The 15247-nt window shown below is 44.3% G+C and overlaps 1 protein-coding gene across 1 annotated transcript in view; it reads left to right on the top strand.

Moving 5' to 3' along the window:
- The first annotated feature begins 839 nt into the window (after window positions 1–839).
- The window catches only part of LOC113407310 (aspartate--tRNA ligase, mitochondrial-like), a 37057-nt gene continuing 22649 nt past the window's right edge, over window positions 840–15247 (top strand). The window contains exons 1-7 of the mRNA XM_026655663.1: window positions 840–966; window positions 2795–2894; window positions 6247–6313; window positions 8050–8151; window positions 10092–10187; window positions 11085–11208; window positions 11928–11974. Of these exons, the coding sequence (XP_026511448.1) occupies window positions 840–966; window positions 2795–2894; window positions 6247–6313; window positions 8050–8151; window positions 10092–10187; window positions 11085–11208; window positions 11928–11974 (663 nt within the window). The remainder of the gene's footprint in view (window positions 967–2794; window positions 2895–6246; window positions 6314–8049; window positions 8152–10091; window positions 10188–11084; window positions 11209–11927; window positions 11975–15247) is intronic.

The following is a 15247-nucleotide window of genomic DNA, read 5'->3' on the forward strand; positions in this document are numbered from 1 at the left end:
GTCTACTCCGATATAACGCTGTCCTCAGGAGCCAAAAAATCTTACTGCGTTATAGGTGAAACCGCGTTATATCGAACTTATTTTGATCCGCCGGAGTGCGCAGCCCCCCCCCCCCCGGAGCGCTGCTTTACCGCTTTATATCTGAATTCATGTTATATTGGGCCACGTTATATCGGGGTAGAGGTGTATATGGAGTTGGAAGCAAGAAGGTGGAGCCACTGCCATGTGACCTGATCTGCCTTCTTTCCAGACATCACCAGCAAGTGGTTTATAGACCTCCATTTGAGATCCTCCTTGATGATGGAAGATGCTATACACATATAAAATATTAATATTATACAGGCCTGAGGGAGACAGGAACTAGTATGGATGACAGATAGGGAATAAAGATGGAGTTTGTACATGTGATTATTATTTATATTACAGTATTGATGCCCCATTGTGCTAATCACTATACAAGTAGATAGTGAGTTACAGTCCCTTTTCCGGAGATCTTACAGTCTAAATAGACAAGACAGAAAAAGGTTGGGAGGAGAAGCAGAGGTACGGAGAGGTGAATTGATTTGTCCAAGATCACACAGCTGGTCACTGGCACAGCAGGGTCTCAGGTCTCCTAATTCTCAGGCCAGTGCCCTAGCCATTAGACCATGTGGACCCTTCCGGGTAATAAGGGCGGCTGGTCAGTCAAGGAGAATTTGACACAAGTACTGATTGAAGAATAAAATCTGAGGATTGCAAAGTGAAATTACTTTCCATGTTTTTTTTCCCTAAAACTGTCCAGAGTGTGAAAGATCCAGGACTGCCCTTCTGTTTCTCATCCAGCTGTTGTGGCCTGTAAGATGTCATTCCGCCATGGGCTGCGACTGCTGTACAGTCAGCTGTCTCTGTTCTCTAGAGAACTAAACAGACCTTGGTGCAGATACGTTTCCAACAGTTTGGCACTTAGCTCAGAGAAAAGAGCATCAGGTGAGCAGGGGTGGGGAGAAGTCTCCTGAATACAATATTTTATATTCACATACTGAATTTACAAAAATAGGTTTTGTATCTTATTTATCTTTTCTTCAACTTTGCTGTTATTCTGGGTGACAGAGCCTCATATGATAATCCAGACAGAAAATTAAACAATCACTAAAATGAGACATGTATTAGCACTTCCCTCTAGATATTTTTAAAATGTATATTTTAAAAAAGACCTTAACTCATTTACACTCTTTACTTTTTACACATTACTCCCACATGGGGCATGAGCCAAAGCCAATTTTTTTGGCTTTCAAATCACATTTTCCTGTTTGAAAACCGGTTTTTCCCTTTCTCCTACTGTAGTGTGAAGGACATGGACAAACAGATAAAAATTGACTGTGCCTGACATAAAAGTGAGGGAAATTTTTTCCCCTCTAGGAATTTTAAGGGTCTGTAACAATAGTAGGTGAAATGTTTTCAGGTAGGAATGTGCCTAAGTTGACAGTCTCCCTTTAACCTTCTAAAATACTATAAACTTTAAAACCCAAGAGCACCATGTGAATGTTTAACAACTAGAGTGTGAAACTGACCAGTCTGGTTTTATTGTCTAAGGACCTGATGCAAAGCCCATTGAAATCAATAGGAAGACTCCCATTAACTTCAGTGGGCTTTGGATCAGGCCTTTGCTAGCCTTGTCTAAAGCAGGCAGAGCCTTTCAATTTTCCCTTATGTGGTTTTGTCAGTACATTTAGACCTTGATCTAGTGCTACTCTGTTCCTCAACCCCCAACACAGCTCTGCTAACATGACTCAATCCATACCTGCAGCATCCTCTGCTATTTTTGTCCTGGGTCTTTTTTGAGAAGAAATTGGCAAATATGGTGGATTATGCTTAAATGTTGAATTAACCTCAAAGAGCACCATGCTGGAATAGGATGAGAGATCAGCAAACCTGTTGTTATTTGTAGCATAAGCAGATCATCAACCCAGGCTGTCAGAATTGGTATATACAGGTTGTTTGACACAAGGTATGGCAAACATCACTATTCGATTCTTAGAAAGCTGATGATATTCACATGTTTCAATTGTGCCTCCCTATAGTTGTCCCTGTTGTTTTCTTTGGATATACAGTATTCTTTACAAACCATTTTAGGCAAGGAAGTAGTGTTTCTATGCCATCATTAAAGGCTGCTGGCTTCCACCCAAGAAGCAGGGCCACCCGGTTGGGGGGCCAAGTGCCCTGGGCCCCACAGGGGCCCCGCGAGCCCTGGCCGAGAATCCCTTCCCTGGCTACTCACCCGGCGGCGGTCCGGGTCTTTGGCGGCACTTCAGCGGCGGGCCCTTCAGTCGCTCCGGGTCTTCGGCGGCGGGTCCTTCAGTGCTGCCAAAGACACGGAGCGAGTGAAGGACCCACCGCCACCGCAGACTCGGAGCGCCGCCCGGTGAGTACAAGCACTGTAGCGGGTGGTGCCTTTTTTATGTTCGCTCCCCCACTTTGCCCCAGGCCCCCTGAATCCTCTGGGCGGCCCTGCCAAGAAGTCACTTTAGTGGTGGGAGAAATGATCTGTTTATATATAGGCCATAAAACAGATTTGGATTATTATTTTTATTTATTTGTATCACCATAATGCCTAGGAGCCCTAATCCTGGACCAGTACTCCATTGTCCTAAGCATTGTACAAACAAAAAACTCTGTGGGGCAGGGACTGTCCTTTTTTGTTCTGTGTTTGTACAGTGATCTTTGAATAACAGGACCTATAGTGCTCTCATTGTTGTATAGCTACATTAGCATTCATGCTCCCATTGAAACTGTTTTTCTCTGGCTTTGTCTCAAGATTTCAATAGCTTTGTGGCTCGGACCAACACTTGCGGAGAGTTGCGTTCTGCTCATGTGGGCCAAGAGGTCACCTTGTGTGGATGGATTCAGTACCAAAGGTAAACACAACCCACATGGACGGAGGAGAGGTTACATTGCTGGAGCCAAGGCAGCTCCTAGGGCCTGATTCTTGGTTATGTTAACGGCCCTTTACACCACCCTGGCAGCATAAAGGGGCTTAAAAATGTGAGGAAACACCTTCCTGAGAATATCCTCTGTGCAGGGTGGCTTCCTGGCCAATATAGAGCACCAGCTCTAAGTGCCCTGTGCCCAGACGTGGGTGTAGAGACAGGTCAGGATCTGGCCCAAGTGCATGGAGTATGGCTGTTCTCTGTTTCCCGGGCCTACTGGGAAGCTGCAGAAAGCACAGTGTAAATTAGAAAAACAACAAGGAGTCCGGTGGCACCTTAAAGACAAACAGATTTATTTGGGCATAAGCTTTCGTGGGTAAAAAACCCACTTCTTGAGATGCAACAAGTGTAAATTAGAGTAGCTCTAAGGCTGCTTTAATTTATGCAGTGGTCAGGCAGGCCCCCTCACGGTTCCAGAAGAGGGGCTTAAAGTCACCTTTGCGTGCACACATTCCTCCCAGCTCTGCCCCGTCTGAAGTGTTGGTATTGAACAATGAGATTCATGTCAGATTAGTATTTAAAACTTGCAAAGACCCAGGAGGGAAGTGGGACTGGAAGCTATGGACAGGCTTCCTTATGTCCATTGGCTTTCACTGTATCCACTGAAGCTCTCTGTGGGGGAGGCTGAGGAGCTTCAATTGTTTTTCCTACCATATTGAGGGCAGCATCCTGTTTAATCAGTCAGAGGGGATTCCCTCCTACTAGCTCCCTCTTTTGTAAAGTGAGGAGAATGATACTTATCTCCTTTGTAAAGTTCTCTGAGATCTGCAGGTGAAAAGTGCTATAGGAGATCTTGCTAGTAGTAGTTTAACAACCGTCTGGAAGTGCACTGTGTTTTATCCTAGGTTTCATCTGATCTGGGATTATGCAGCACTCACAGAAATACCAAGGTGATGGCTGCCTTACAAATATCTAAGATAGATAGAAATACTTGTAATAATTTTAAGCACAATAGATACCACTTTGTGCTGTGATTCTCTCAAATGTCCCAAAAAAGCTCAGGTCAGTACATGGATGGGAACCTACAAGGATAATCTAGTAGTTGAATCAATAGCTAGTACTTTTTTTTTTTTTAGCATCTGTCTGAAATTTTTTCCCCACACACTGTTACTCTGTGCTTTAGTACATGTGCAGCCATGTCACTGTGTGCTGGGATCGTCTTGCTTTTCACAAGATAAGCAGGGCTGGTTTGGGTCACTATTGATTGGGATGGAAGACCTCCAAAGAAAATTCCGGTACTGCAGGAAGTGGCACTGATGATTCATTACAGTAGCCAGCCATGTTCCCACCAAGTCCTCTGCACCAAGGTCCTGACCATTTACCTGTATTAAATATCCCCTGAGACCTTCCCCAAGAATTGCGTGTTAACCCTGGAGTCCTGACCAAGTTTGTATTTGGCTAACTACATTCTGTCAATTTAAACATCCACTGCTGTTTCAGTTGAAAACTGTGTTCTTTTTCACTTCCTGCCCTAAACCTTTGATTAGTATTGCTATATGCTGTTATGCATTGCCCTAGAGGTTGCTGCATTACAATGGGGATGTGACAAAGGCACTTTTGGAGTCATTTTCCCCAACACTAAATACAGTACTAGTGATTAGTCTTATTTGACTACTGAATACAAATCTGTCTCTGTTAGGATTTTCTATAGCGACCGTCACATGAGTATCTAAGTTTTGAATAATCAGAAATGACTACAGAAGTGTGTGAACATTATAAAACTTATTGTAGCATTGTTGATAAACTAGTTTTGATTAAAATGTTTTGCACTGAGTGCTTTATATTTCTTCAAAGTTCTGCTCAAATATTAACTAATCCTTGCAACAACTGTGGAAAGTAGGTAAATACTATGATCTCCAGCTTACAGAGGCTGCATGAGGTTTGAGTGTGCTTTTTTGACAACAGGACTTAATTATGCATATTGAGAATACATATGGATTATTCATAAAGTATAAATAAGAAAAATAAGTTAGCTAACTAGTTGCAGTGCTAATTCAAAGTGTTGAATATACACAATAATACATGCTTCAATGTACTAACTATGTTAGCGTAGCTACAGTGATTACATTTTTTGCAAATATTTAGTAAAGCATTAAATATTCATGTGTAACAGACACAATATTCTTAGTACTCTGACTTAATTATGGACACATTGGGCCACATTCTGGTTCTAGCATGGGTACAGCGCATATAAATTGGGACTAACTCCGATGAGTTTAGTGGTGAGTGTAACCAAGATCAGAGCCTGGTCCTTTACATTTTATAATGTAAAGATGTTGTTCTTTATCTGTTAGAATTCTACAGTAATGGTCTATATAGATTTTTATCAACAGCACTAAACATGTCATGGAACAGTTCTGGATGGAGCTCCAAGAAAAGGCTTTATAATTACTACAAGCATATGTTGTACTCTCACCTTTCTACAGGCTCAGTAATGCATCCCATTTGTCAGTGCATGGCTCTGTTACTTATGACAGGTATATTTACCGTATCTGAGGAAACAGATCCTATCACAACAACTCTAGAGACTTGGATTATCCACATGAAGTTTCTTGATAGGAAGTTGAATATCATTTCCTTTGTTTTCATTTTTTCTCATCTCTCCCTGAACTTTAGTTTGATTACTTAGCTAGATTTGTTCAGATAGACTATGATGTTCAGTATCAAGGGGCTGTAAATGTTATGTTGTGTATTCAAAACTCTTATTCTTCATGGATGTGTTCAAATTCAAGTGCTACTGTTATGGTTTTTTATAGTCTGGTGTAGTACCTGAATCTAATCCAAATTAAAGATTTGTTTTATCCCTGATTTCCAAAGTGAGTAAACTGATTCCTATATTCATGTTGTTTCTAAAGTGCTTTGAGATGAAAGTCATAATGTCCCCAAAAATACAAGATATTAACATAAGCTTTGGCCTAGGGCTGGTCTACACCCAGCCGCTAGTTCGGCGGCTGGGGATCGAAGTTCTGGGTTCGACTTATCGCGTCTGGTCTGGACGCGATAAGTCGAACCAGGAAGTGCTCGCCGTCGACTGCGGTACTCCAGCTCGGCGAGAGGAGTACCGCGGAGTCGACGGGGAGCCTGCCTGCCGCGTGTGGACCGCGTCTGAACCGCGGTAAGTTCGAACTAAGGTATGTCGACTTCAGCTACGTTATTCACGTAGCTGAAGTTGCGTACCTTAGTTCGACTTGGGGGGTTAGTGTAGACCAGGCCTTAGAAAGCAAAAAAGATTGAACCCTGGGAAAAAGAACTCTTTCCATTTTGTTTTCATCATGTTCAGACAGGGCCTGTTCCTGGTTCTGAGGGACTTCCAGGGTCTGACACAAATCATCATTCCGCAGGATGAGGTAAGGGCTGCCAAGGGATGAGTCTCTAGATTTTTTGCTTTAAAGACTTGTTGTCCCCCATGGTGTCCAGGGCAGAATGAGCTGCCCTGCATCAGCAGACTGAATTTATATTACATATTGCAGTCTGCTCTGATTTCTGTACATCATCTGTGGCCCTCAGTCTCCTGACAGATTGCTAGCGCAGCCCCGGGTTGAGCAAAATTTGAGCACTCCTGAAGTAAAGCAAAAGGACTGTGATTACTAAAGCTAAGCTAGAGACCTAACTTGGAGTGAGTTGTGCTCAGAATGTAAGATTTCTTAGATTGTAAGATCTTTGGGAAATGGGCCTGTGACAGGTTGGATCACAGAAACCCCCTTGGGAGCTGCCAACTGATGTGCCAAGGCTACCTCTGCTCCTGTTTTCCCTGCCAGCTCAGGACTCCAGGACCCTGTCTTGCTGAGCCAGACACTCCCGTCTGCTCCAACACAGACCCAGGGTCTGAATTACTTGCCCCAAAGCTGCAGGTTTACCTGAAAACAGCTCACAGAAGTGTGCTTGTCTTTAGCACTCAGATGCCCAACTCCCAATGGGGTCTAAACCCAAATAAATCCGTTTTAACCTGTATAAAGCTTATACAGGGTAAACTCATAAATTGTTCACCCTCTATAACACTGATAGAGAGATATGCACAGTTGTTTGCTCCCCCAGGTATTAATACATACTCTGAGTTAATTAATAAGTAAAAAGTGATTTTATTAAATCAGAAAGTAGGATTTAAGTGGTTTCAAGTAGTAACAGACAGAACAAAGTAAGTCACCAAGCAAAATAAAATGCGCAAATCTATGTCTAATCAAGCTAAATACAGATAAGATCCTCACCAGTTCCAGAATGCTCCCCTTTACAGACTAATCTCCTTTTAGCCTGGGTCCAACAATTACTTACACCCCTTTGTTCCAGTTTCTTCCAAGTATCCTGGGGTGGGGGGTGGCGAGGCTCCTCTTTTTAGCCAGCTGAAGACAAAATGGAGGGGTCTCCCACAGGTTTAAATAGACTTTCTCTTGTGGGTGGAGACCCCCTCCTCACCCTGTGTAGAATCCAGTCACAAAATGGAGATTCGGAATCACATGGGCAAGTCACATGCCCATGCATGACCCAGGACTTGCAGGTAGTAGCCATTACCCACATGCTACCTTGAACATCCTCAGGTAGACTTCTTATGTGGATTGGAGTCTTCCAAGCTCTTTTGTCTGTTAAGTGCTTCCTGATTGAGCACCTACTTTACACATTCCTTTCCCAAGAAGTGACCAAATGTTCTAACTAAGGCTACTTAGAAATCAAGCAATTATACAGCCAATGTTCATAACTTTGAACACACAAATGGTGCCTGCATACAACTAGGATGAACATAACCAGTAGATCATAACCTTTACATAGATATGTTACATGGCATATGTAGCAAAACCCTCTTCCAGTTATATCATACATACATTAGCCTTATGGGGTACACTGTCACAGGGCCATCTTTTTGTTCTGTCTTTGTACAGCATCTAGCATAGTGAGGTTCTGGTCCATAACTGGGGTTCCTAGATGCTACTGCAATACGAGTAGTAATAATGTCATACAACTGGTTTATAAAGAATGATCTTTAAATTTAGTCTGAGAAGGGGTCATAAAGAAAACAGAAAAGCATCCAAGCATGGCACAGTCTGCAATGTGACTTCAGTTCCCATGACATCTCAGTATTTTCTTCCTGCAGGCACATTCCCATGTTAAGAAGGTCTTGTATGATGCCCCTGTGGAATCTGTTGTGAGGGTAACTGGGACAGTCACCTCTCGGCCCCCAGGGCAGAAGAACCCGGTTAGTGCTTTGAAATCTTCCTGGGATTTTCTAGAGTTTGGCATGCTGGTAAAGTGCACTGAATTTAGCACAGAGATTTGGTAGGTGGATTCATGCTGCACACGTTGTGTCATTGCTTTGCCATTAGCAAGCTTGTTTTCTCCAAGGTATGATAATCCATCTTGGAGTGATGTGAAAGAATTGTGAATACAATGAAATAGAAATAACTGCTATGGCATGCACCTTCCAGGAACTTCAAAGCACTTCACAAACACTAATGAATTAAGTCCCACAATACCCCTTTGACAGGCACTGGTCACCATTAAAAAAGGCCAGACTTTACCATCCATGTTTTTGGTTTTCTAATCTAAATATAAGAAATGCCATAGTACTTCTGCAGTAATTGTTGACCATTTTTACTCATGCCTGCTGTAGGTAAGTTTGATTAGCTCCATTTTATAGCTAGAGAAGTTGAAGCATGGAGGTTAACGGCCTGATTGTTCAGAGGTGTTCCATACCCACAGCTCTCATTGTCAGCAGCTTTAAGTGACTCTTCCAAGACCATACACCACCAGTCATTGGAAGGGCCGAGTACAGAACCCAGGAGTTCTAATGCCCAATCCACTTCTCTAGTCACTAGATGCTATCACAAAGTATGCCAGCTCTGGGCTCCACAGTTATCTTTTTTTTTTTAAGACACGTATTGGAAACTTTAATGTGGTCTTCTCTGGTTAGTAGAAGGTGTTCCACTCTGTCCTGCAAGATGGGAAGGAATGGATAACAGAGTTTAGTGGTCTTTATTGTGGCAGCGATGATAGATGGGAGAAAAACTCAAGTCTACCTTAGAATTCAATTGGGAACTCTACTGATGGAAATTGGTGTAACCTTTACGGTTCCTGGGTGTCATGGGGGGCAATTCATTTACCAATGAGCTGAACCATAGCTCTCCTCCACATTAAAGGTTAAGGGCCTGATACTGCTAACATTTATCGATTCATAGATTATTAATCCAAATGGGACATCGATCATCTAGTCTGACTTCTTGTATAACACAGACTGTAGAATTTTCCTGAATTAATGCTGGTTTGAACAAGAGCATATCTTTTAGAAAAAAAAATCCCATCTTGATTTAAAAATTGCCAGTGATGGAGAATCCACCATTACCCTTTGTACGTTGTTCCAATGGATAGTTACCCTCACTGTTAAAAGTGTGCGTCGGATTTCTAGTTTGAACTTGTCTGGCTTCAATTTCTAGCCATTGGATCTTGTTATACCTTTGTCTGCTAGACCTTCCGTATCAAATTTCTGTTCCCCATGTGTAGGTACTTTCAGATTGCGATCAAGTCACCCCTTAACCTTCGCTTTGTTAAATTATATAGATTGAGCTCCTTGAGTTTATCACTATAAAGTATGGTTTTTCAATTGTTTAATCATTCTTGTGGCTCTTCTCTGAACATTCTCCAATGTATCCGCATCCTTCTGGAATTCTTTACACAGGTTTCCACTAGTGGTCGCATCAGTGTCAAATGCCTCCCTACTCTTGTTTGCAATTCCCCTGTTTATACATCAGTGAAGCTGAGGAGATTACTCTTGTGCATAAAGTTAAGCATGTGCATGAGTGTTGGCAGGATCAGGCCCTAACTCTTGCCTTGTAGTTGGTACGTGTCATAGGGAGAGAGCAGATTATGGGCAACAAAGCAGGTTCACTTCTAATAGGGATGGATACACTACTGAAGGAGAGTGAGAACCGGTGTGTCTTAAATATTGGTGTGTCTTAAACTGCCAATGAATATTGAGGAATATTTGGAGAAACTGATCAAGAGACATTCTCTGCCCTGTGCTGTAAGGGGGTCAGACTGGATAATCATACGCATCCTTTCTAGCCTGAAAATCCATGAAGCTAGAAAGAAACTTGTCCAAGTATTTTGCCTGATGTTCAAATCTATTTTTCTCTGTTTCAGAGAATGCCAACAGGTGACATTGAAGTGAAGGTGAAGACAGCTGAGGTCCTGAATTCCTGCAAGAAGCTGCCCTTTGAAATTAAAGACTTTATCAAGGTGGCTGCCTGCCTTTAGGCATTAAGCACTGGCTCTTCAGAAGAGTTAGAATTTGCCATGCTGAATGGCAGAGCAGTGTCATTGCACTGTTGTAGGGCATTCTCTTCTTACTCCCACCTTCTGTGCTCTGGGGCAACAGTTGTTTACAATGCCTAAATTGGCTCCGTGCTTTGGGTTTAAAAATATAATGATAGTAAGAATTGGTGGTATGATGGGAACAAGGAGAATTTGGGCTCATGTCCATCTTTTGTGACTGTGAAGCAAAAGGTGTCAGGAGGACTAGTGTGTTTAAAAGTTAAGGTATATAGCCTCACCCAGGCATGCGGCCAGCTATCAAGAGACTATATCCCTCCAGGACACTAAGATCGCTCAGACTGACGGTTAGGTATGTCTTGCATCACTGATTATTGTGTCCTTTCTCTTCCCTATGAAATGTGGACCTGTGGATAGGGGTTGGGACCAGCATTCAAAAGAACAGGCTCTATATCCTCTGTGCCACTGGTTCACTATGTGACTCTGGGCAGCTCACACAATGTCTTGTATCTCAGTTTTCTCCATCTGTAAAATTAGTTTAATAATGCTTGCTCACATTTGCAAAATGCTTTGAGATCTATGATTGAAAACACCCTGCAAGTCCCAAGTAGGATTATTATGATCTGTTGCTGCCAAGTGAAAAGTGAGCATTCCAGAATATAGAGCTTAGAGCATGCAGCTCCTATCACAGTTAGAGTCAAAGTGTGACCTAAGCAACTAATGCTTTTCCACATAGGTCATGAGTGACTGGCAGTAATGCAGGGTCCTATGTTTGCTTCCACCTTTCCATTGTGGTCTTTGAAGAAACTTTTATGGGCATCTGGTTTAGCTTTTGCTCTTTAATCACAGTCCTTTTCTCTTTAGAAATCTGAGGCCTTGCGCATGCAGTATCGCTACTTGGACTTGCGCAGCTTCCAGATGCAACATAACCTGCGGCTGAGATCGCAGATGGTTATGAAAATGCGGGAGTATCTCTGTAATCTCCATGGTAAGAGAAATATATCTAGTGAGTATCTAGTTCTTAGCACGTTATCATCTTTTTCTTTTCTCCTTGTTCTTGCTATCTGCTCTACTACTGCCTGACATACTAGGGGAGAGGTGCTGTGCAAAGTGCTGCCCTGACATGGCTCTCTATCCCAGGAACATACCATGGGGTGGGATATTGGGATGTCTAAAGAGCACAGCGCCTATAAGTCCCTTATCATGCCACAGATGATTGTTTCTGAATGAACAGTATGTATACAATAAATGTTAAGGCCAAGATTTTAAAAAGTGACTAGTGATTTTTGGGCATCTCAATTTTTGGGTGTCTTTTTTTTTTTTTTTTTTTAATATGCCTTTATAAGGGCCTAATTATCAGAGTGCAGGTGCTCATCTTAAAATTACTGGTCACTTTTGCAAAATTTTAGCCTAAATTGTTGAGAGTAGCCAGTGCAAACATAAGAAACTATGCAGCTTGTACATGGGAGGCTGAGAACTCAAGTCATGATAGGAGTGGTGGGTACTCAGCACCCCTCAGGATCAGGCTGTGCCTGCATAAGTAATCTTTAGTCATCCTCAAAAAGAATCAAATGAGTCTGTATATGACTGAGAACCTGCATGCTCTGCCAGACTACCTCAAGCTGACTAACCACAGTCTCCAGTCAACTTGTCTCAAACCAACATTCTTAGCATATTCAATGTCTGAAGCTTATGTTTGTTTTTTAGGGTTTGTGGATGTAGAAACTCCAACACTGTTTAAGAGAACTCCAGGGGTATGTATGCTCTTAGTCCTCCATCTTGGCCTCCTGCAATCATATAGACTACTTACTTGCTCATGTGTCCCTGACTGCCCCTCTGCCTTTATTTCTGTCATGTGTTACTACTTAACTGTTTACCTGCCATCGTTTCAGAAAATTCCAGGGGTGGGAGGCAGGCAAACTCATGTCAGCATATAGAACATTATATGTGATTATATTGTATCCTGTGAAGTCGGGGTGGCAAACCAATGTGTTGAGGGGGAACTGCCTCCCTTGCCCCTCAGCAAATGTTGCTCCTGCTGCCAGTTACTAATATGACAAATGGGTCCTTTTGCGGCACGAGGGGGTGGATAGGACAGAGTGATAACCCATGTTTTGACTCAGAATCTTCTAGTATCATGAAAGAACAAAGCTGCTTTCTTGCAGTGCAGTGCATATGATGACTCTGAATCCTGTTTTTCGAGAATCATATTCCAGAAAACACCCATCCTCCAAGCACTGCATTCTATTGGCATGTATCTCTTGTGTAAGTCACTATAGTAGTATTCCCATTTAAGGCTATTTAATTTCCAATTTTATATTCTGGACTTTTATTTTGTTAAGTAATAATGTGGTGGTAGAGACCGCTAAGGCTCTATCCTCTAACTGACATATCTTAGGCTATGTCTTCACTACGGGGGGGGAGGGTCGATTTAAGATACGCAAATTAGCTGAATTCGACATATCTGAGCCGACTTACCCCGCTGTGAGGACGGCGGCAAATCGACCTCCGCAGCTCCCCCGTCGACGGCACTTACTCCTACCTGCGCTGGTGGAGTACAAGCGTCGATTCGGGGATCGATTGTCGCGTCCCCACGAGATGCGATAATTCGATCCCCGAGAGATCGATTTCTACCCGCCGATTCAGGCAGGTAGTGAAGACGTAGCCTTATAGTTAGATGGCCTTCTTAAATCCATATAGTTGGATAGCATGTTATTGTAGAAGTGATGAAGACAATCCTTTGGGATGTTTAAGACTAAATAGGAGAAAGTTTTATCAAATATATGGAAGGGAACCATCCAGTCCTGGCTGAGGAGATTCAACAAGCTATGCACAGGACATTTTCTTCTCAAACTTCTAGGGGATGCTGGTTTTTAAGTTCTAAGGGTATGTCTACACTACGAGAGTAGTTCGATTTTAGTTAAATCGAATATGTGCAATCGATATTAGAAAGTCGAACGTGTGTGTCCACACTAAGGACAGTAATTCGACTTTGTCAGTCCACACTACCAGGGAAAGCGTCGACATTGGAAGCAGTGCACTGTGGGCAGCTATCCCACAGTTCCCGCAGTCCCCGCTGCCCATTGGAATTCTGGGTCGATCCGCCAATGCCTTCTGGGTAAAAAAATGTGGCGAGGGTGCTTTTGGGTAACTGTCGTCATCCGTCAGTCACTACCGCCCTCCCTCCCTCCCTGAAAGCGCCGGCGGGAAATCAGTTCGCGCACTTTTTGATCAGTGACAGCGCGGACACCACAGCACTGCGATCATGGATCCCGCTCCGACCATCGCTGCAGTTGTGGCCGTTCTCAACGCCTCGCAGCTTATCATACACCTTTCCCTGAGGCAGATGCAGAGAAATCAGGCGAGGAGGCTACGGCACCGCCGTGAGGGCCTGAAGTCGGAGAGTAGCACAGAGCTGTCAGAAACCACGAGCCCCAGCGCCCAGGACATCACGGTGGCAATGGGTCATGTGGATTTTGTTGAACGGCGATTCTGGGCCCGGGAAACAAGCACGGAGTGGTGGGACCGCATAGTGCTTCAGGTCTGGGATGAATCCCAGTGGCTGCGAAACTTTCGCATGCGGAAGGGGACTTTCCTGGAACTTTGTGAGTTGCTGTCCCCTGCCCTGAAGCGCAAGGACACCCGCATGCGAGCAGCCCTGACTGTCCAGAAGCGAGTGGCCATAGCCCTCTGGAAGCTTGCAACGCCGGACAGCTACCGGTCAGTCGCGAACCACTTTGGCGTGGGCAAATCTACCGTGGGGGTTGTTGTCCTGCAAGTAGCCAAGGCAATCGTGAAGGTACTGCTGTCAAAGGTAGTGACCCTGGGAAACGCGCAGGCCATCATAGATGGCTTCGCTGCGATGGGATTCCCAAACTGCGGTGGGGCTATAGATGGGACTCACATCCCTATCCTGGGACCGGGCCACCAGGCCAGCCAGTACATCAACAGAAAGGGCTACTTTTCAATGGTGCTGCAAGCACTGGTGGACCACAGGGGACGTTTTACCAACATCAACGTCGGATGGCCGGGCAAGGTTCATGACGCTCGCGTGTTCAGGAACTCTGGTCTGTTTAGACGGCTGCAGGAAGGTATTTACTTCCCGGACCACAAAATAACTCTTGGGGATGTGGAGATGCCTACAGTGATCCTCGGGGACCCAGCCTACCCGCTAATGCCCTGGCTCATGAAGCCCTATACTGGCGCCCTGGACACAGAAAAAGAACTCTTCAACTACCGTCTGAGCAACTGCAGAATGGTGGTGGAGTGTGCTTTTGGCCGTCTCAAAGGGAGCTGGAGAAGCTTACTGACTCGCTGTGATCTCAGCGAAACCAATATCCCCATCGTTATAGCAGCTTGCTGTGTGCTCCACAATCTGTGTGAGAGCAAGGGGGAGACCTTTATGGCGGGGTGGGAGGTTGAGGCAAGTAGCCTGGCTGCTGATTACGCCCAGCCAGACAGCCGGGCGATTAGAAGATCCCAGCGGGACGCCCTGTGCATCCGGGAGGCTTTGAAAGCTAGGTTCCTGAGTGAGCAGGGCAACCTGTGACTTTTCAGTTTGTGTACAGAAAAGCTGAACCTGCCCCCGTTTCTTTACCCAGTTCATTTTGACTATCCTCTCCAGTTACATACCCCCTTCACCCCCTTCCCCTTCCCAAAAAATAAAATCAGTTCTATTTTGTTAATGAACACCGTTCTCTGTATTGCTGTTTTCGCGGGAATGTTTTAAACCGGGGACGCAGACTGTGGCAGGGGGCAGGTTTAGTGTTCTGATGCAAATGATGCTTCTAAACTCCCGGAATGACAGGCTCCGCACTGGTGCACTGGTTATTTCAATGGAGCCTGCCAGCACTCCTGGGGTGGACTGCGTGTATGTGTCGGCTATGTGACTTTCTGGCAGGGGGAGTAGGGTTACAGATCCCCTGCTGCGTGGATCTGTGAGCCAGGATAAGGACCGCTGCATAAGATCTGTAACTGCCCTCCCCCGCCACAAAGTCACAGAGCAACACCCCCCCCCCCCCCCCCCC

The sequence above is a fragment of the Terrapene carolina genome, unplaced genomic scaffold (genome assembly GCF_002925995.2).
Source record: "Terrapene carolina triunguis isolate 2854851 unplaced genomic scaffold, T_m_triunguis-2.0 Scaffold210, whole genome shotgun sequence".
NCBI lineage: Eukaryota > Metazoa > Chordata > Testudines > Emydidae > Terrapene > Terrapene triunguis.